Source organism: Lepisosteus oculatus, chromosome 6 (genome assembly GCF_040954835.1).
Source record: "Lepisosteus oculatus isolate fLepOcu1 chromosome 6, fLepOcu1.hap2, whole genome shotgun sequence".
NCBI lineage: Eukaryota > Metazoa > Chordata > Actinopteri > Semionotiformes > Lepisosteidae > Lepisosteus > Lepisosteus oculatus.
The window spans coordinates 57967705-57989515 of NC_090701.1; the positions used below are offsets into that span (position 1 = coordinate 57967705).

At 40.1% G+C, this 21811-nt stretch overlaps 1 protein-coding gene across 4 annotated transcripts in view; it reads left to right on the top strand.

The window, feature by feature from the left end:
* The window catches only part of LOC102696521 (laminin subunit alpha-3), a 126663-nt gene that overhangs the window by 52652 nt on the left and 52200 nt on the right, over positions 1-21811 (top strand). For 2 of the 4 annotated variants that reach the window (XM_015353649.2, XM_015353652.2), the window contains exons 18-32: positions 1538-1637; positions 4037-4089; positions 4820-4925; positions 5394-5493; positions 7235-7391; positions 7668-7809; positions 11308-11450; positions 12406-12512; positions 12979-13120; positions 13736-13899; positions 14031-14139; positions 15174-15271; positions 18238-18427; positions 18969-19095; positions 19861-20000. In XM_015353649.2, coding sequence (XP_015209135.2) covers positions 1538-1637; positions 4037-4089; positions 4820-4925; positions 5394-5493; positions 7235-7391; positions 7668-7809; positions 11308-11450; positions 12406-12512; positions 12979-13120; positions 13736-13899; positions 14031-14139; positions 15174-15271; positions 18238-18427; positions 18969-19095; positions 19861-20000 — 1878 coding nt within the window. Of the gene's footprint in view, positions 1-1537; positions 1638-4036; positions 4090-4819; positions 4926-5393; positions 5494-7234; positions 7392-7667; positions 7810-7965; positions 8099-11307; positions 11451-12405; positions 12513-12978; positions 13121-13735; positions 13900-14030; positions 14140-15173; positions 15272-18237; positions 18428-18968; positions 19096-19860; positions 20001-21811 lie in introns of all 4 variants that reach the window. The other 2 variants (XM_015353650.2, XM_015353651.2) reach the window with 2 other exon arrangements.

The following is a 21811-nucleotide window of genomic DNA, read 5'->3' on the forward strand; positions in this document are numbered from 1 at the left end:
TTTTGTTGGTTTGTTTTGCTTTGCTTTGTGTGTGTGTATTTTTGTATAGCTTCGGCTTTGTTGTTTTGTTGGATTTATGTTAGTTTCTTTGTACTTTCGTTTGTTTGTGTGTTCATCCTTCTTTGTCATTACCTTGCCCCAGTGTTACATGTTCAACGTTTGTGTTCTTTTTGTACCCTGCTTCTATTTATTACTCGTTTTCCCTTATTTGTCTTCCTGGTTCACTTGTGTTTTTGTGTGAACTTTTGTATATAAGGTTAGTTTAGGTTGTTGGGTACACTTACACACTTAGTTGATTTTGTATTAGTACACTAGTTTATTACGGGTGAGTGCCGTTTGTCTTGTACGGTTTTGGGTAGTCAGTGCAGGTTAGCTAGGGTGTTGAAGACGCTGAGGACCGTGTGTTTCGGGTTTTCTTTTGTAGTCAGATTAGCTTTCCCTCACTGTCCTAGCCAGCTCCATTTTGTTTGTTATTTTCTTTCCTTTGGCACAGCTCTAGTTTCTTACCCTTGTTATCACTCTTCCTAGTCCCTCACCAAAACCCACCTGCTTCCAAAAGAATTATCCTAAATGTTACACCCCTTTTCCCCTAGACACCTGGGGTCGTAACAGTATTGTAAAGCAAAGTACAAATTGCAACAATCCATTCTCTTCAAACGGTTTCTTGTATTCTAAATACAAAAAGGGAAGAATAGAATACAGGTATTATATTCTGTATTCAGAGAGTTATCCCCTCTCTGTAATGGTACTGCTGTGTTGTGTTATACAGTATGTTAGGAGTTTGTCAAAGCAGTCTTTCTGTTGGTGTAAATACGGGCTACAGCAGTTTATTATTATTATTCATCTTACAATTTTAAGTTGGGAATGAGGAAAGTTAGATTAATTGTACAGATAATCAATTAAGTCTACTGTGACTGTGGAGAATACTGTGACCACCAGACAGTAATTACTTAAATCAGAGTTTTTTTTTGGTGGGCTAAGAAGGAAATTAAGAATGCAATCGTATTTTGCTTTTATATTGGCATTTATATTTAATAAGTGCTTTCCTTAAAATAATTTATATTTATTTTCTTACTTTAATTATAGCTTCAATTTATTTTAAACTGTCCGTTTAGTTCAATCACAGTAACATTAAACCTAAATATATTAGACATTTTAAAGTACTGTTTAAGCTTGTGTTGGTCAAAATAAGATGTAGCCTCTCTTAATCCAGGCCAGAATCACATTTCCAGACTCCAGTGTTCAGAATAAACTGGACCGATGCAGTGCCAGCATGAGGAGCGCTGTCTACTGACAGCTGCCAGACATTTCAGTCAGAGCACTCCAAACAAGAGCAGGAAAGCTTACTGCTGTGAATCTGATCATGTGTGTGAATGCAGTGTTTCCATCTTGTTTAAAAAACTTCTGTGGGTCTTTTGCTGTTTAAATTCTGTTTGGGTGAATGTGTATTTCTGAACCTGTGGTTGTAGTAGTCAGTTAGGCAATGCTAAATAAAGATGCAGTGATGTCATGACAACCTCGACCTCTCTTTCACCAGGGGTCTTGCCAGTGTCTGCCAGATGTTGAAGGCCCTTTCTGTGACAGGTGTAAACCCCTGTACTGGAACTTAGCTCAGGAGAACCCCAATGGGTGCATAGGTAAGAAAATCCACAGACATTGGAATCCTGGTATATACATTATAGCGCTACGGTGTGCTTTTACCTGCTGTATCTGCATGCTGTTGAAGCTGTTGATCCTGATGGATACTGTGTCATGTGCTGCAGCCAAACTGCCCCAAAGGGAAATTAATAGGGCTGGAGTATTATGAATTATTTTTTCCATAGGTGACTTGATTTGAACTTCAGCCATACTGTATTTGTTATAAGAACACGGAAACTTAAATTTTTTTTTTGTAGCTAATTGATCAAAGGATCTCATCCAGCCATCTCTTGAAAGAAACAAAGGGATTGGCTTTAACAACATTGGCTAAGTACTTTGTTCCAGACGGGAGCTGAGATAGCCGGGGTACAGTTTATACTTGAGATTACACATAGGGCTCCATTTCTGACCTGTGCTTCAGTGTCATTCTGAGTTCCACTGCCTTCACATTGAGCACTACTCTACACTAGTGCAATATTGAACAGACATTCACAATAGAATCAAGAAACACAAGCACCTGAATAGGGACTTGAACCCTGGACTCTCAGATTAAAAGACTGATGCTCTACCGACTGTGCTATCCGGGCTCTCACTGGTGCTATATTGAATGAGCTTTGAGCTCTGAGCTGGATTTGCTGCCCTTCCTGTTTAGACCAGACTAGCAGATCACAGTACATTCACCTCAGTGCTGGTTAAACCAGTGCCACCCCTGGGGGAACTGACATACCAGATTTAATTAGCTCAGGACAAACAATGACATGTGCAGGAGAAAGGCTCTGTCAGTATTTGCTTTACCTCTTTATGATTTGTGCCAAAACACTCAGAGCACCTATTATGTATATGTATCATATTAAAATATGATAAAAATGTTTTTTTTCTTTGACATTACACATAGACCTTGGTGGGGGGCATGCAAGAATGAAGGACAGAATCAGTGCCAACTGCAGGCAGTGAAAGACTGGAAAGTCACGCAATCCGCTAGAACGTTATGTTATTGGAAACATCTGGCCGTCCTACGAATATGTTTTCTAACCCTAAGTGTATAAGGATGCTTACTGTTAGCAGGATTACGTTTAACTTTGGCAGCCACATTTTAAAAACTGATATTATTGGGCAGAATGCTGACTTTTTTAACTTGTGATCGACAATAATTTCACCTTTTATGCCTTCTTTGTGATAACTAGTTTTTAATCTACCAGACCCTCATTCTGTCAGTGCACTCTCCCCTGTTCACACTGTGCTGTCAGAGGGCACATGTTTCTTTTTTAGTAGTTCAAGTAGGGAGCTGCGTCAGCATGTGTAGGCTGCTGAAAAGAGAAGAAAAGAAACACAACCTTTCAGCTGTGTGATTCTGGTGATTTTGCTTTCTGTCTAAAGACAGCTGATTAAAAACCAACCATTAGAAGCCTCTGCTTCCTGCTTTTTTAAATAGTTGCTTTGCAGTGACTGGTCAGGTGACCGAGGGTAGTGGGTCATTCTCCAGAGAATTCTGGGATATGTGGTTCACACAAAGGCTGCCATCTTGTCTGAAGTTGCTGTGTCATCACAGGAGTTAACTACTGGTTAATTTAAGATTACATTTAAACATGGCTTTGATCCACCAGCCAGTCACAACTTAGAGACTCAGTACTTGATGACAGCTTTTCAAATGTGGAATCTGGGCCTTAATCAACAATAAGAATTAAAATAAAAGGAAAAGTACAGTTTGCTAATATGTGTACAGTGAGTATTTATATAGTCCTATCTTTTTTTTATGTCTATCTCTGCCCAGTCAAGGAAGCAGAGCTCAAATCAGATCTTTAAGGCTCCAGCTCATGTGTCGAGGAATGTTTTATCTTGAGTCAGAAAATGTGGTCAGTGTTCCTGAAGGAATCATAATAATAACAACAATGGACAGAACATTGTGCAGTGGTCAGCATTGCTGCCTCGCACGCTGGTTCCCTGCGTTCAAATCCTTGGGTCCTGTCTTTATGGGGTTTGTATGTCCTCCCAGTCTTCGTGTGATATTCCACTAAAAGCTCATGTTTCCTCCTACAGCCCAAAGACCTACTGAGTTGTTATCTGGCCCAGGAGTGAGTGTGTGCGTGTCTGTGTGATAGACTGGTGTCCCGTCCATCCAGCGTGTATCCTGCCTTGTGCCCATTGCTTACTGGAACAGGCTCTGGCTCCTCTCTGAGGACACTTTGGATAAAGCGGCTAGAAATTGGATGATCATAAGGAGGAACACAAGTACTCCAGTCCCTTACACTTAACTTTGATCTTTAGTTGTGTTAAGCATCGTGGTGCCTCATCAGAGAGAGGACTGGTGTTTCTCTCATCACAGCACATTCTCTGCCTTTTTTTAGCCAAGCTTCCCATTCTCAAGGGTTTGATCTCCTTTCCTTCCTGTCTTTTGCAGAGTGTCAGTGTGAAGTCAAGGGCACAGTCAGCGGCATTGGAGAGTGTCAACAGGTGAGCTGAATCTCTCCCAGCTGGTTTGGTCCTTAACTCTGGTGCCGAGTAGCGGATTGTAGTCTGGAAACAGCTAAATGCCAGCAACCAAAAATAATTATCTTGAATGTCCGTCCCAACGTCTTATCTGTTGAATAATGTTCACAGTACTACAGTGGTGTATTTTGTTCATGAATAAATTGCTGGTTTATATTAGCCCTGTGCTTTGACAATGAACTTCTGAAGCTTTTGAGAGTCTTGCCCTTGGCAGATTCTGGCTCTGAGCAAAATTTAAATTGATTTCATGACTTTCCCTGCCCATCTTATACAGTAGATTAACTCGAAAATCTGCTTGAAAAAGAGTTTAAATCCAGTGGCAGCACAGCAACAAAAATAAAAATACAATCAATAATGCCTATTAAATCTATTAAGACTCACATGCAGATATCCAGTTATTGTCCTTTGTTTGGTAGAAATACTGTAGGTCCTTACTTCTGTGTGTGACACAGTCATGGTGGGAGTGTACAGTACCTGTATATGTTGAATGTGGAGATCTGCTTTTAGGGTAGATAGGAGTTTAATTTTGAAGCACCAAACTTCATTTTAATTTTTATTTGTTCTGTATGTCCAGATCAGGCGGTTAATTTTTTTCTATGCCGCTACACATTTTCTTGAATTTATTAAAATAACCATAACTTCAGCTTCTGTGCTCTTTGGAAACACTCTTTATTGGGACTTAAATTTGTTCCAGCAAAGCGGCGAGTGTTACTGCAAGCCCAATACCTGCAGCCACACCTGTAATGCTTGTAAGGACGGATACTTCAACTTGCAGAAAAGCAGCTATTTTGGATGTCAAGGTGGGTGTGTTAATACTGATCTCCGAATGCCAGGACTTTGTTCTAGAAATAAATAATAAATGTTGTGAAACTTTGATTATAGCATAATGAGAGAAAATGTGAATTACGTTTGATACGCAAAACCTAGAGAGAAGCTGTTCAGAGATGGAGGCTGGAGAGGTAGGAGGCATTTATTAGACATGGAATGACTTGAAGATAATTAATTTATTTTGGAAGTATTTTGAATAGTACTATTTAATCCTTTTTTAAACACATGTTTGTAGCAGTTCTGAAAAAACAATACCTTTCTTGTACTGGAATTAAATAACTTTGATGGGTTTCGCTGTCTAGAGGCAGAGCAGTGCAAAGCCAGTGCAGTGTGATTCACTAGTAGACGTTTCCAGAGAAGGGGAGTCGGTCCTACAGCAGGATATTTGTAATGATACAGTGTCTCTCGATGAACAACACCTCTGCTGTTCCTGTTGAAAGGCTGCCAGTGTGATGTTGGAGGCTCAGTCAGCCATGCTTGCGATGAGAGGTCTGGACAGTGCCAGTGTCGGCCACATGTGGTGGGACGCACCTGCAACCAGTAAGGACAGAAAAATACTCTGGTGTAGTATTCCGGAGCATGCATATATATATATATCATCTTTCTTTTAGTATGAATGCATATTCATTATCCATTCAGTTGCACTAAAGACAGTATATAAGTCTGTAGAGGTCAACCAATAATGTTTTGGGATCTATTCAGTGATCTGTTGATTGGTATAGCACCCCTTGCATGTATTCAGGTGTTTCATGTGGTTTTAATGTAATTTCTTCTTTTAACATGCTGAAATCTTCAATGCCCAATCATTGACACACAGAAATCCAGTGCTCAGAGGAGAAAAGAACAAGCTGTCAGCGTGAATGTAAACTACAGCTTTCAGAGATAATCGGAATGAGTTCTGCCTTTAATGCCATTGGCAAATTTATTAATCCTGTTAAATGAAGTTACTGAAATATGGTTTGGACTCTCTGAATGCATTATTAAACCTTGGCAACTTTTTTTTTCAATGTGATAGTGGATTTTTGCTGACATGTGGTCCTGGAAACTGGAGGAGATTCTCAAAAATCCTAGAGAATCATGCTGAGGAATCATTGAAGGAGTTTAAAATAAGGAGTGAATAAGAAATAAGTGACACAAAGCTGCTCTGATCAGCCTGATCAATTATAGTACCTACTAGTCCTGAGCAGTAGAGGTGTCTCCCTAACAAAGTTAAAAAATACTTGATTACTTTAGTTAATTTAGTTTATACATGTAGGTAGGAAAGAAAGAGAAATCAAAGATCAAATGATTAAGATAAGATCACTTTATTGGCCATATACAATTTCTTGCATTAGGAATTCATCTTTTGCATACCCCATCTTGCTCTCCATATGACGCCCAGACAGGGAGAGAAGCTTGGGGTCAGAGCGCAGGGTCAGCCTGGAGCAGCTGGGGTTAAGGGCCTTGCTCAGGGGCCCAATGGAGTAGGATTCCTCTGCCGGCCCCGGGATACAAACCGGCAACCTTCCTGCCACAGGCGCAGATCCTGAGCCACAGTGCCACCGCTCCGCCCAGTTAGAGATTCATAAAGCTAGAGTTTTAAAGTCAGAGATGAGATATTAAGGCTAAAGAGATTCTAACAGTTTCACACCGCAATGCAGCAGATTCCAAGAGTCTTGCACTGGTTCAAACCTCAGCCTTCACACACCCTTTACCCATTAATTTACACGTTACATGTTGTGTGACTGTATACCACAGGGTTATCCCTTGACCCTGTTCCTTTCCTCTAGGAGGGTGTGAGGAGGGCGATGGCGCTGTATTATATATTTGACTTAGTGTTCTAACATTGTCAACAGCAGGAGTAAGATTCAGGGATCCTTCTAGCCAGGGAAGGTGCTGGAAGTCTACCTCTCGTTCCTCAAGTCAACTTACACTTTCATTGAAACTATCTACTCATCTGACAGAGGACTCCTAGCATTATGATCACTGACAATTGTGTGCTAATGGCAATTTGCCTTTTTTTAAAAAGAAAAACTACACAGAAAAAGTTCAGCATCTTTGAAATTGCAGTGCATCTAGATTTTTTTTAATGACCCCTCTAGATACATTCAATTTCCATTTGATAAAAAAGTGCAACGCAAAAGCATGGTAATCCATTGCAGCTTCTAAAAGATTAATAATGATTCAGTTTTAGAAAAATACTCCACTTATTTTGATCAATACATTATATATATATAAATAAAATTACTATGTAAACGAGACAGTGATTTTCTTGGCTAAAGCTTATCCCTCTTTCCTAAAGGCCAGAAACGAACTTTTACTTCCCGGATCTGCACCACATCAAATACGAGGTTGAGGATGGAGTGACTCCCAGTGGCAGGACTGCACGCTTCGGCTACGACCAGCGGGAATTTCCAGACTTCAGCTGGAGGGGCTACGCAACCATGTCATCTGCACAAGTAGGAAACGTGAAGTTGTGATTGTGATCGTTCTGGGCTTTCTCTTTACTGTTTTTCCTTTAGAGGAGGGGAAAGAGTTGTGAGGAGGGCTGATCCCATCTTCACTTGGCAGTGGTTTTGAAGAGCCTTCCTGTCTGCTGCTTGTTACACTGTGTGGGCGCTTCTGTAGTGAGGGGGATGGTGGCGGTGGAGGCTGGCAGGCCCGTGAGGGGTTGTGGTGTTTCTGTCTTGCGCGGTTCTCCTCCTGTCTTTGGCCCTAACACTCTTTCTTCCCAGCCAGAGGTGGTCCTGCCAGTCACTGTGACTTCTTCTAGCCTCTACCGTATTATAGTACGTTTCGCCACCCCGGCTTCCAAAACGCCTGCCAGAGGGAGGATCTTGGTGGCAGAGGAAGTTCATTTTCCCTCTTGTTGTAATTGTAAGTGAGTCTTTCAAGCTTGTGTGCTTACGTCTCGACTGGCGTACTGTACCTCTCTGCATGGCTCCTTGACACCATCCCAAGACGCTGCCTGTCCGTTCTTTCCTCCTTCCTGTACCCGTTCCTGTGCCCTTATTGCCTTCCCCCCTTTTTCAGAATGAAGTCAGAGTAACAGTGCATGTGGATGAGGCAAGACACTCTTTGTTCAGTGTCATCCTGAGGTTTGTTAACCCCGGAGACACGGCTCTGTATGGCCGTGTGACTGCTTCCCAAGTCCGTGCTAGCACAGGTAAGGCAGCTGGCCTTGTGTTTTCAAAGCTGCTTCCCGTGGGATTTGTTCTCCGTTTTAAGGAGCTCATTTCCTGGCATGGTACAGTATGATGATCTGTGGTGAGAGGCTCATCCATGATAAATCAGTCTTCTGTAGTTGAGTCTGTTTTTTAAGGCATTTGAATGCTGTGTTGATCATAAATGAGTGTGAAGGTCACGTTATTGATTGGCATTATTTTTGTCATTGTTTTATTGTATTCTAGTGTTCTGAAATTACTGTTTGAACTGTGAGAAGCATTACATTCTTCATCATGCTTTGTTAGGGCATCTTATTAATGACATTTTTACGTTTGGTGTTGGTCAGGATTGTAATGCAATGCTTCAGTTGTAGGCATATTAGGGCGGAGCGGTGGCTCTGTGGCTAAGGATCTGCGCCTGTGACTGGAAGGTTGCCGGTTCAAATCCCGCGGCTGGCAGAGAAATCGTACTCCGTTGGGCCCCTGAGCAAGGCCCTTAACCCTAACTGCTCCAGGGGCGCCGTACAATGGCAGACCCTGCGCTCTGACCCCAAGCTTCTCTCCCTGTCTCTGTGTCTGTGTCTCCATGGAGGAAAGCTGGGGTATGCGAAAAGACACTTTCCTAATGCAAGAAATTGTATAGGGCTAATAAAGAAACATTATTATTATTATACAATAATTATTATATTCCCAAAGACATGAGCATTTGCCATGAGCTGCTGTAGTTTGTCTCCTTAACTTCAAGTTCCCTTTTTACCTCCTGGTGATGTCACGGCTCCTGTTTCAGCTCTTCTAGTAAATCTGTGAGCCATATAGAATTAAGAGCCTTTCGTTCGTGCTCAAATTAAAAATGTAGCTTTTACAGAATCGTTTCTAACTTCTTGAAAGACAGAAGCAAAGCGAAACAAAGTACCCACAATTTGATAGCAGAAATTACTATCCTGATATGGCTCTGGAAAAACTGAATCATTTTCAAAACATACTGTATCTAAGTTGCCTTTTTATTTGGAGGATATTTTCTGAAAATAAATCAAGAAAGGGCTGTTGCAGTGCACCTATGTAGTCATGTCACTGTAAATAATGTTTTTAAGTCTTTCCATCTGGATTTCAGTCACAATACACTTGTCTTTGTTGAAGTTTGTTGAAGTTGCAAAATATCTGCGATTTTGTGTTGGGATCACTATCTTAATGGTTTTCTTCTATCACAGCACTACTCCCTGTACTGTAAATCAGGACATTCTGCTTACTCAGATGCCCTTGTTTGACTTCCCTTAAACGGTTGAAGTCCTTGGGTAAATCTTTCAAATATGGCTTGATCTCGTCTGGTATTTCACAGGGCTCAGTATGTTTTTTTTTCATGGATAAAATATTGCAAAGTTCTGCTTGCAGGACATTCTAAAATTACATTTAAAAAGTTATCAACTCTTTGGAATTTGCTTGTTTTCTCTGTCTCTGATGCCACAGAATTATATATGCTCATCCAATATTTTCATGATTTAGGAATATGATTTAATAAAGGTTTATTTTAATTTATGTTGACCAACATTTTATTTAATGGGACTTATTAATATTGTTCTTCACGAGAAAGTCATTGTCACTGAATGAGACACCATAGACATATTATAGATATTATAGAATTGATAGAAAACACACTTTTGTCTTTGGAAAATTCAGAAAACTTTACTTCAGTTTTCACTTGGGTATAGTAGAAGAGTCTGAACAATACTCTTCTTTTTCATGTAACATTTTTTAGAGAGCATATATTTTTCAGATAAGTAGATGAAACAAGCTAGATTTTTGATTTCTGGTTCTGATATTGCAAAATTACAAATTTTTTCCTCTGTTTTGAGCAAGATTCTTCATAAACAACAAAAGCAAACAGATATAATAAACAGAAAGTTGTATAGCCTGGCAAGAGTCTTGACTTTAAACTGTATCTTCTTGATGCATTTGAGATAACCACTGAATGCTTGTTAATTTATATAACAGAATATCGTCTGTTTCACGTTTGTCTTTCAGTACTGCGTGCATGATAATTGTAATTCCACTAGCTCCCATCAACACTTTAATTTCTCTACCCACTAACATCATTCATTCTTTTCCTAGCTTTTTTGTAGCAAATTTGTTCAAAGTTTATTTTATCTTTAGTGTATCATTTGACTAGGCTTTGATGCTTTTTGTATCTGTTTCTTTAAAGAAATCAGGGATTGAAAAGTTTGTATTATAAGACTACTGTACTGTATATACTGAACATCAAAAGAAATACTATTTATGCATCTATGTGTTAAGAAAAATATATATATAATATGTATATATGTTGTGGGTATTAATGAAATGATTTTGATTAATTCACCATTCATGACTGACAGTGATATCTTTGAGTGATATAGATTATTCCATCAGCTCTAAATCATCTCATTAGCGAGAAACTTGATTGAGCACAGATAATGAGGTGTGGAAACCTGTTGAATGTCAAGCCTAGTGAAATTCAAGAAATGAAAAGGCTAAGAGGAACCGATATGCCCAGATAATCAAAAGAGCAACCCCTTTTGTGACATCGGTACACGATGTTGAAAGCTGGATGGAGCTTTCAACATGCGATCTGTTTTGTGCAGATCAGTGAATACAGAACAACAATAATGATTGCAAAATGAGAATGAGCCAGTGATTCCCTATTTGCCAGACCTGAAGTCCTTTGAACATCTGTGGGATGAGAAGGGACGTGGAGGGGCATTTAGGGTACAGAGACCTGTGAACAGGCACTTACTTGATCAGGCTCTTCAAGGGGAGTTGGATAGTCCCTGCATCCTGATTAACTCATGTTAATCTGCTTAATCAGTCTACCTACAGTATAAAATGTCAATGTGTTACAAAATGTCAGTGCATCTGCTACAAAAATATTGTTATAAATACTGATACATTTCTTTTGAGGCTCAGTATACAGTGCAAATACATCTGGAGCAAACAGAAGTGATTGGCCCAGCCTGATGCTAAATCTGATCACATGGCAGTGAATTTAAATTTGTTTTTCTTATTGTGTCATTTATTAATGTGATTGAGAGTATTATACATATACAGTAGTACAGTACGTAATAATATTTAGCCTGTATTAACTATTCAATAGAAGAGACCAGGATTAGTTAAGAAGTTGAGCACAAATCTAAATAATGCCATCTTCCAACACTGCATTCCTGTTTGGTCGTGTTCTTAGGGCCAGGACAAAGCAAGGAGGTGATATTTCCACCCAGTTCTTCCCCAGCTTTCATCACCGTCCCAGGGAATGGGTTCACTGATCCCTTCCCTCTCCTCCCGGGGAAGTGGGTCATTAGTATCAAGGCTGAAGGCGTCCTATTGGTGAGTCATATGAAGGTCGAAGGGCAGGAGCGAGCTGGACAGACGGCCGTCATTGAGACTTACAGTTGACCATGCACTGGAAGCAAGCTGGAAAAATTAATTTATTTCAACAAACATTCTTTTATCTTAGCTTAGTAAGGTATTAGATGTCTTGACTTTGGAAAAGACAAAGATTAATACTCGAATGTGTGTTGTGTTGTTCATGATTTTTACCCCCTTTACATTTGTTTAGCAAGATTACAACACATTTTGTTTGGAAGAACATTTTGAATTGTCAGCTAATCAGGAATCCCCAATTGTTTTGACTTGACTTCAGCTGCAAATCCCATGCTACACAGAGAGGGTGAGAACCTGCTCCTCCAGTTCACAGGCTTGTTGGGGCCATGTGTTATTTCAAGCTCCACGTGCCTTGCAGCAGTCTTAGCACTGACAACAGGGGCCGGACCCAGCAGGGCCCATGAGCCTCTGTGGCAGAACTAATTGTCCTGGTCATAGCTGGTCAGACATGGCCCTGGCCCAAACCTGGGATGTCAGGGCCTTATGGCGTAACCTGAGTCTTTACTGAGTGCCTTTACTGTCTAAAACCTAATTTAAAAATGAACTGGAGAAGTGGCTTGTGTTGTTCACTTCTAGTGAAGTTACAACCATCCATGGATGTAATTTTGCAAATGGTTTCTTTCACTGACAAAATAATACAATTTACCAAATCATTAATTAAAGCAAAAATATAATCACTAAAGGATTAAGAGGATATAAGAGTAATTATGAGCAAGAAAAGTAGGACACTAAACTGAGAGAGCTGGAAAACATGGATGGAGTTCTTGATTGTGGATAGAACAGAGTGGTTTTCATGCAATGTTGCGTTCTGCTTTTAATAAAAATACTCTGCTTCTACTTCATTGGTACTTGAGATTACAGTTATCCTAAAATTGATTTTATTTGCTCGCTTTCATAGGACTACTTAGTGTTGCTGCCCAGCAGTTACTATGAAGCACCTATTCTGTCCCTGAAGGTCACCGAGCCGTGCACATACGAGTCCAGTGCAGAGAACTCCGACTGGAAGTAAGCTTGTCCACTGCAGACAATGTACAGTGTGGCCAGTTCTGTGAGGAACCCTGGTGGACCAGCCGATTTCCGTGGGCATCTAACACAAAATGTTGTATTAACTGTAAATGATTTAAAAAAAGGTGTTTAAAAAAATGTACATTCATCACTATTTTCACATTTGGAGAAAAAGTAAAATAAGCCGCACTAAAGACAGCAAAATCTACTTCACAGTCACCTGAGGCTGTGGGTAAGGAAAGGACAGCTGGCCTATGTATCTCGTGATCCATGGACCTCATCCAGATGCTTCTTGTAACCTCAAAAAACCTGAAAAGTGCGGTGTAGTAAGATTTTAAGGAGGCAGCAGCAAAGCCTACAGCTGCAGCCGAGTGCCTGAGAGGTTTTCGGGGGGGGCTTGCTGGCTCCTCCCACACGTGACCAGTGCTGTTGATGAGTTTCGCTGTCGCCCCCTCTCCCTGCGCAGCTGCCTGCTGTACAAACACGTGCCAATGGATGGGTTCCCAGCTGCTCTGGGAACCGAGGGCCTGCACTCGACGAGGGTCGAAGTCCGCATACAGCAGCCTACGCCCCAGCACCCCGAGATGGTCTCTTTCAGTGGCCGACAGGTGCAGCCCCGCCCGGCCTGGGGATACATACAGTACACACTCTTCTCACCCCTTGTTCAATACCTCCCAGTTACTCCCATCAGAACGCAGATACCGACTCCCCAACTCCAAAGCCAATAGAGTCAAGTTCTCATTCATACCAGTAGCCATATCGTTACTTAACACTTGACCTTCTTTCTATGTATATATTTACATTATGTACAATATATTGTTGAGCTGGGCTGCAGCTTCTCTTTAGGTTTCGTCATCTGATGTCACTGTTTTAGTTAAAATTGTCTTTATTAAAAGTTTTTCATCATGTAGAATTTGGAGCTTATAATATGTATCATTTTGAACAGCAATACAGAGCACCTACAGGATGGGTGATATATGATAAGGCATCCTCGTCTTAAGTGATTAACTCATTTTCTGACTATCTCAAATATCAGACATATCAGGCCTTCATTGCAATGAGAGATCACTTTTTGCCAGCAAACAAAACCTGCTTCATTTGTCAGGAGATTTGCACTTGTGAAATACAGCTGTATTGAGTGTTAATAATACTCAGCTTTGCTTCTTGTTTGAATGTAAGTTCTGTTACCCACTTTCTCTTGCTTTTTTCTTTGCCCTGTGCAGGCCAGGCTACAACAAACACTGCGAGTGCCTCAGCCGGGCAAGTATGTGGTGGTTCTGGAGTACGCCAGCGAAGATGAGGCCCTGCAGAGCGTCACTGTGATGATAGGCGACCAGCCTGCGGGTGCCACTCAGGGGAGAGTCAATATATTCAGCTGCAAATACAGGTCTGGCTGCTGAGTGGGTTGTCACCACGAGCAATTTTCTTTTTCAGTCTACTGTACATTTTAGCTTCAATGCAGGGTGTGAGTTTCAGTAAAATGAGATATTTCAGCACCTGGCTCTTTCTTTTGTCCAGCTTCCTGTGCCGCAGTGCTGCCGTTGATGAACAGAATCGCATTGCCGTCTATGAGCTGCCTCATAAATTCGAGCTGCTGCTCCAGGCCTCCACAGCTCGTTTCCTCCTGGTAAGAGCTCGTCAGCGCCACACCCTGATTCCAATAAAACAGCATGTTCAGTCCTTGTCCTCTTCTTGGCGTGGTTTTTGGCCCTGGTGTTAAGATTTACTTTTGAGTTTGAGCAGAGTATTTCTTCAGTACATCTACAGTTTGCCCTTTTAAGATCTGTTTAACCTCCACAATTAGGTGCTTTCACCAGCTCGTTATAACGGTATGTTATCTGGTGAAAACTTTGTTCTTATTTTGTAACACTAGAGTGCCTTACAATGCATTTTATCAGTGACAAAAAAGATAAATCCTTCTGTATTTATTCACAGCATATTTATTTCTTAAAAGTGGACTGTGATTTTCTTTGAATATTGAAACGATTACAGGGCATATTAAGGAGATCAGCTGGCCACATGCTGTACACCTTTGTCTTACACCACTCTGCAGTAACATTTATCCCAGGATCCATCTGGCTCACTCCTTTTCTTAACCTTCACTTCTTGATTGGAGACACAACCGTTTCTGAGCTTATGTCGTTTCAATTTGTGTTTAGCTGGTAAAGTTTGAAGAAGCTGATGCTTGTCATCTTGCAGTCTGAGGCCGTTATCAGTTACATGTTTAAATCATTTCTGCATAAAGGGTTAAAACACATTTCTGTAATAGATATTGGGTGTTTTGATAGGGGATGTTTTAATTACTCCTGTAAATATTTATTCTCAGCAGAAACTTTAGAAATTAAGCAAACAGTTAGTATCACTGTTTTTTTGCATAATGTCCAGAGGCAGCCTTTCCCTTGACACAACTTGCCATATTGTACTGAAGGAGGATGGGATTGCATTTCTTTTACAAAAAGTGGTGCGCAGATCTCAAAATGGAGTCAAGCATATCACTGTGATGTACGATTACCATCCATTCCTCTCTCTGCCTATCTGTTTGTATATTTAAAGTATTGTAATGCCTAAGAAATTTCTAATTTCCTGTTGGACTAAGTGTCTATGTGATCATGTTATTTTGTGAGACATTGAAAATATCTTGACCACTCGCTCTTCCCCCAGTACAAGGCTTATGTAGTTCCTGCGGAGGAATTCTCCACAGAGTATGTCAATCCAAAGGTCTTCTGCATTTCCACCCCTGGGCGCTTCTCTGAAGACAGGTAACGTCAATTTATGAACAGGTACTTTCCATAACATACTGCCTGCACTGCTTCCTCGAAGATGAGTGGAGATTTTCCAGTACTTTTGCTTCATAACAGAATTTGTTCTGAATTGTTTTTGTTTAATGCTGAATTCTGTTCTGAATTTGCTGGAAAGTATTTGTCAAGGTATGAAGATGACAGTTTTGCTGGAGACACTGGAGAACTAGTGTTGGTGGGAAACAAAAGTAAAATTAATATCAGACCGTATTACCATTTTCAAACCATATTACCATATTTCAAAACATGAGTTTGAAGTTTTTCAAACATAAAACACAGTTTGATGATTTAGAATAGGCTCTAATTTGAAACAAAAAAATGAATTTAATTTTGCAAATTAAAATTTTAATTTTGCAGAACGATAAGCATGAACAGAATCATATGGAAGCAAAACTTCTGTTATTCTGTGATTGTCTATTAAAAGAGGATTCTCTGTGCAAAGTAATGATTTGGATCCACATAATTTGACTGTTTAAAAACCAAACTGATTAAAGTTACTTTGTGTCTGTGGTGAAGCCTTTGGCTCCTATTTGTAAAACAGTTACTGTAAGTAACCTCCAATGGAGATTTCACTGCCTAAGTGTATTGAATCTAGGGCCCTTTGTACCTCAAAATGCACTCATGAAATGTAGTTACTTAGTTACTTATGAACTTTATTAAGCTATTTAAAACTAGCTATTTAAAAACTGAACAGATGTTCTTCAGGTTTGTAATGTTCCTTGAACCATGAAGCCAAAATTACAACATCTAAACTAAGTTAAACTCATTAAAAACTAAAAGCTAATGGGAATTCCAAATCAATGTGGAATCCTGTTTCTCCTCCCAAAAGGCAATAGCTTATTTATGTAAATAATCTAAGCACATCCAGCTGCTCCAAGCAGTATGGGAGTGTACTTCAAAGTAAGTACACACTAGAAGGAGACCCCTTAATGAGGGATTGTATTTTAAACAAAAACACTCATAATGTGCAGTTGAACCTTGGTCACTGCAAAAAACTATTTTAAGGAGAGTGACAAATGCTTAGAATAGAGCCGTTGATGGGCCCTTTAAAACCAGACAATAATAAAAAAACATGAAAACACATACTGTAGGAAGCAAGTTTCTGATATCAGATAGCGCTTGAAAAAAAGCGCTTATGGTTGAATGATCCAGATTCTGTCTGACATGCTAGTGGAGAAAAAAAGAGATCAGAGTAAAATGGGCTTCTGGAAGACATCAGGATAATGGGCAAAGTACAGACTGCAGCGACTGTGAGTGATTACATTTAATTTATTTGGTTAATTTTTAGGATCATGTAAACAGAATGTGTATGAAGTATGCGTACTAAGATGCCGTGTGGGGCAGTTTACAACAGGGCCAATCAGTCTGAGGCAGGTCCCTGATTACAGACAGCCCAACACAGGTTTGAAGTCCAAAGAGCAGCTCCTTTACAGGTGGATTTATTTACAAGCGCCGCATTCAGACAAAATGGTACAATAAACACAATCTAGCCCTACCAGGCTAGTCTTGGGCATGGGTTTCTCTCCCTTATAATCATACATCTTTAATTATGCCGCAGGAATTCCCTTGCCCTGTACAGCAGCTGTTAATACAGCCTGGCAGCTTGCTTCATGCCTGGTAACTTTCCCCAAAGGCTTTGCGGTTCCAGTCAGCACACCGGCTCCAGTACTGGCGCAGTGGTTTCACCTTCCAAGCACAGCAGCTTTATTTTGTCCTGGCTCTCTACAGTTTCCATTTGGTTTCAGTTCGTTCATTCTTTCATTCTGTAGTATCTGAATTCCATCGTAAGAAAGGCGAGCTTATGGCTGATTGTTGTGGAAGTTTTCCACAGTACCAAAAAACTATTCCTCAAAGCTCAAGGAAACTAAACGCACACCTACACAAGCACATCAAAACCATTACGCTCTAATTTTGAAAACTAAAACTTCTTGAATTTTCATGGATGAACATTGGCGATTGGCCATCTTAAAGGCAAACGCACAATTTATGTAAACAAAACAGCGTGGTTTTCAAATAGTAGCACACGTTCCTTCTTTCTAGCTGGAGCTCTGGCTTCTTTCTGTGTTCAGCACTTTTCTAATATGTGCTGGAGTAGGGCACACAGCTGATCCCTGCTCCCGAGATTGCTGGCAGTTCCTGTCTTGGGGAGAGTGACATCCCTTATGGCATAGCAGTACTTGGTAGAGTAAAATTGGAGCTGGATTGATTTGAGAGTCAGCTACTGTGCTGAAATGAAAAAAAAGAAGTTTATAAAAGTTTGAAGTACTCCATGGTCACACCCAAATTAATTTAATTTGAACAGATAGGACACTTAGGTCAGTAATGCACTATGTTCCTGGTGAGATTCAGAGCGAGATGCTGTTATTATTGTGTAGAGTAAAAATCCCTTGGAGATCTTTTGTCGAGCAGTAGAGGAGTTTATTGTATATCCGGCCGAAGAGAAGCACGCTCCCTGCAATTAGGAGGATGATTCTGACAAGGAAAGTTACAGCTGGCCTTTTATACACTTACTTGATAAGGAATACAAAGAGCGTAAGTCTCAAATTGAAAAACTTCAATCATATTTAAGTTCTATTGCTTAAGCAAACTTCTACTTCAGTAATAAGATGTCTAGTAACAGTGTTTTCTAAAAGCAGGTAGTTATGATTGGTCTCCTACACAGAAAATTATTTTGAATTTTTTAAACAAACCTTCTTTGTGTCTGCAGGCCCCTAGTCTTATGAACAGCAGATACATTTAATGTTGCAGCTGGTGTTTTGCTGAACATGGTGTACAGAGAAAGAATTAAACCCTTAAACCCAATGGATAAATGTTGATAAAGAAAATCAACTCCTGAAGTTCATATAAAAGGTTGAGCAGGTTTTACTTCTCTAGAGCTGAGGGGCACCTTAGTTGATACTGTTTGTCTCATTCTGATTTTTTTACAGTAGGTTCTGCATTCCATCCAAGTACGAACTGCCTCCATCAGCCACTGTTTTAGACGCAGTCAGAGATGGGCGCCTGTCTTTCGGGTCAGAACTTCCACAGTCCTCAGTGCTACAGCAAGGCACACAGGGAGGTGGCCCACTGTCTCCTTATAATCCCCGGGGAGATGGTGTACTCCTGAAGTTCCCTCAGGTAACATTTTGCAGGAATGACTTTGTCTTAGTTTAAGTAAGGATCTGATTAAGGATCTTCCAGGCCCTGGGGATTTCGGTTCTGTAGGCTTTGTGGCAGATGTGTTTTTATGTGTGTACAGTATCTATGTCTATGGGTGATCAAAATTATACTGAAATTTTTTCTAAAAGCTCCTACTTGCTACGTACAGTATATTAATTCAAGAAGAGGTCTTTGTTACAGTTTTCAGTTTATATTTAAATAAAGTTATTACTATATATTTTATTTTTTCATGCCTATTGGATAGTACACCCCTGGGTGAAAAGGCTTTCCAGTGCCAAAATTCTTTCTCAACAACCATGATGGAGGTCAGAAGAATTTCCTGTTGTACTTTGTTTGGTTCAGCCTTAGGAGGAAAATGTATTTTTGAAGTCATTGTTTCTGTGAAAAATAAGTAGATGCTGAATAAGCTTTTATTTTCCTTGTGGGAACACTGAACACAATCTGAGTTTAAATTAGGCTGTTGCATGTGGTAAAGCCGCACAATGTTATATGTTTGCAGAATCAAATATCCTTCCGCACCCGACTCCCAAGGGAGGGCAGATACGTGTTTGTTGTGCATTTCCGTCAGCCCGAGCACCTCTCGTACGCAGTGAGAGTGCAGGTGGATGGAGGCAGACCTTGGCTTGGTGAGTTCTTCATTTCATCACCAGTTCCTAAAAATGGAGCTGTCATGGGCGAAATAACAATCCAATAAACTAATGTCTCTCTCAGTATGTTCTTGATTTGTGTTTGTTTTAATGTTTGTTTTGTTTTTTCATTAATTGAGCACACTGTCTCCTTTACTTCAGAACTTGTTTTTGGAACAATGTCATTTTATAACCCCTAAAATCTTTTATGGTTTTATGGTCTTGATTTCACAAGCAATTTGCCATGTACTGTACAAATTCAACTGGTGACAATGGTGAGTACTGCAGATTGAGACCAAAAAATAAATCCAATGGTGAAAAAATGGTTTATTTTCACATTGGATTTTTAAAATGTAAAATGTCTATCCTAGTTAAACAGGAAAACATTCGTAAAGTTGATTTTGTAAAGCGGAAAGTGTTTTGAGTTGGCTATACTGTGGCACGAAAAAGAATAGTGGGCTTTTCCTGAAGGTCAGAGTTGTAGGAATGCAACTGAGCACTGTAAAATCATAAAAGTGCCTCCAGACTCACACATGCAGGATCATGAAGAAGCTAATGATGTCGAGAAATGTGCTTGTCTTCTTTAAAGTACAGATTAATTTTGAGAAACTTGATTTACTGCAGGCTTACAGATCAAAGAAATTTAAAGACAAAAATACATAGCAGTGTGCACAGTGTGAGGAAAGCCAGTGCAGATTAAGTTAACATGGTTACACGTGGCACAAATGTGAAAGCTAATCCTTTCCTCTTCTGTACCACTGGCAGGGTCCTTCAATGCCTCTTACTGCCCTCATGTCTCTGGGTGCCGCGACCAGGTCATTGCAGAAAACCGCATAGTCCTGGACGTCCCTGAGCAAGAGCTAGTGCTGACCCTGGCCATTCCTCAAGGAAAGACACTTACGATGGTCAGTCAAAAGGCTTTTGAGCCACTTTCATTCATGAAATCCTCATGGAATGCTCTTCCAATGCTCAGATTACTTGGACAAAATCTGGTTTTAAATTAGATTGAATTAGGTGTCCACATGACCTAGTTACTTCTCTAGCCTTCGTTTCTCTCTCTTTCCTCTCACTCTCTGCTCTGCTTGTGTGTTCTGTTTATCTTGAATTGATGCCTTGCCTTTCTATGTAAATCCTCATGAAGACCTCACTCCTAATAATAAAATCTTTGTTAAATATTTATGTTCAGCTTCAAATATTGATGTTGTAAGATGGCAAACGTAATGATTTGATAACAATTAATACCACTATTTTGCCATGTTTACTGCCTCAAGGTACAAGGACAGCTGTGCAGAGAATGCCCATTGAGTCCTCCTTTCAGACTTTTTTAAATTCAAACATCTGGTGAACCCTCTTACCACTACAATCTAAAATTAAAGTAAATACAGTAAAACCTTGATACTCATGAGTTCAGTTGTGGCAATTTCGTCTTTCATCTTTAATGACCACTGTTTCCACATTCGCGGACCAAATTTGCCTCTTCGCAGGATGCTCAGTAGTAAAGTAAATGTGGGCACCCACTTCTGCAGCATCTTCACATTGCAGATCTGTTTCGCCTGACCTGCAGCGGTCTCTGTAATAGAGCCGCAGCTTAGTTAACAAAGAGTACCTTATGTACGTGTTTATGTAGCAGTGCGTCACAGGTTATGCTTTATTCAGTTTCTGTCAGGAAAGTGTTAGATGCGCATTGTGCATAGACCTGTTATCAGTAAGTTAAGCCTGTTTGTGTCTCAGTGTTGTGGTGTGGAATAAAAGAAATGCTGAATAGCGAAAAAAAACCTCCATCGTCCTTTAAATTCTCAGTCTCAGTTCTCATGTGTCTTGTGGAAAAGAATGAGAAAATAAATGATGAGTAAGAGAATTCGGACAAATTGCAGGAGAGTGAGTCTGTTGAGTGGGAAGGGAGTGAGCAGACTTACCTTATAACTGTGCTTTAATAAACTTTATTACAGTACAGTAGTATCATATATTATATACAGTATTAACAAATATCACAACAGTGATCTGTCTATGTTTGCACATGCAGTATCTTGAAATATAGGGGAAGGCAATGCTTTTTGACATTTAAAACTACTAAGAATAAGGACCAGCATTATTTCTGAAACGGTTAACAGTTATAAGAAAATCACTGTGGAAATGCTTGTTTTGAAACTGCAGATCCAATTTTGTCCAATTTTCCCGTTGGGTTTTATGTTCTGTATTCATGAGTTCACCGTGCGGGGAGACTTTACGGTACCCAACCTTTGTGATTACCGAGGTCTCGCTGTCTATGCAGTACTTCAGAATTCAAGCACGTTTAAAACTGCGAAACAACTCCCAAACTGCAAATTAAAGCTTCATTTCACTCTTAAATCACAAATACAGTACTCAAAGGCCAGCTCCCATTGGGTGGAAATAAGTAGCGAACTAAACCCCCCCATCTAGTTCTGGGCTTTGTAATTTGCTGTTGTTAGCAGACTCAAAGTCTTGATTTAACCCACGTAGACACGCTGTTAGCAAGTGTACGTATACATGGAGTCACACAAAACAACACCCCTCGATTCAGTGCTTTGATGAGATGCGCTGCACAGACAGTGTGTGGTCACAGAAGGAAGCTCTTTGCAGCCATAGCTGCAGGAAAACTGACACATCTGCCATACATTCAGTTCCTGGGTTTGGAAAGGTGCATGTACAGTATACCAAAAAATATATGCAATTTACCCATACATGGTATTATTAT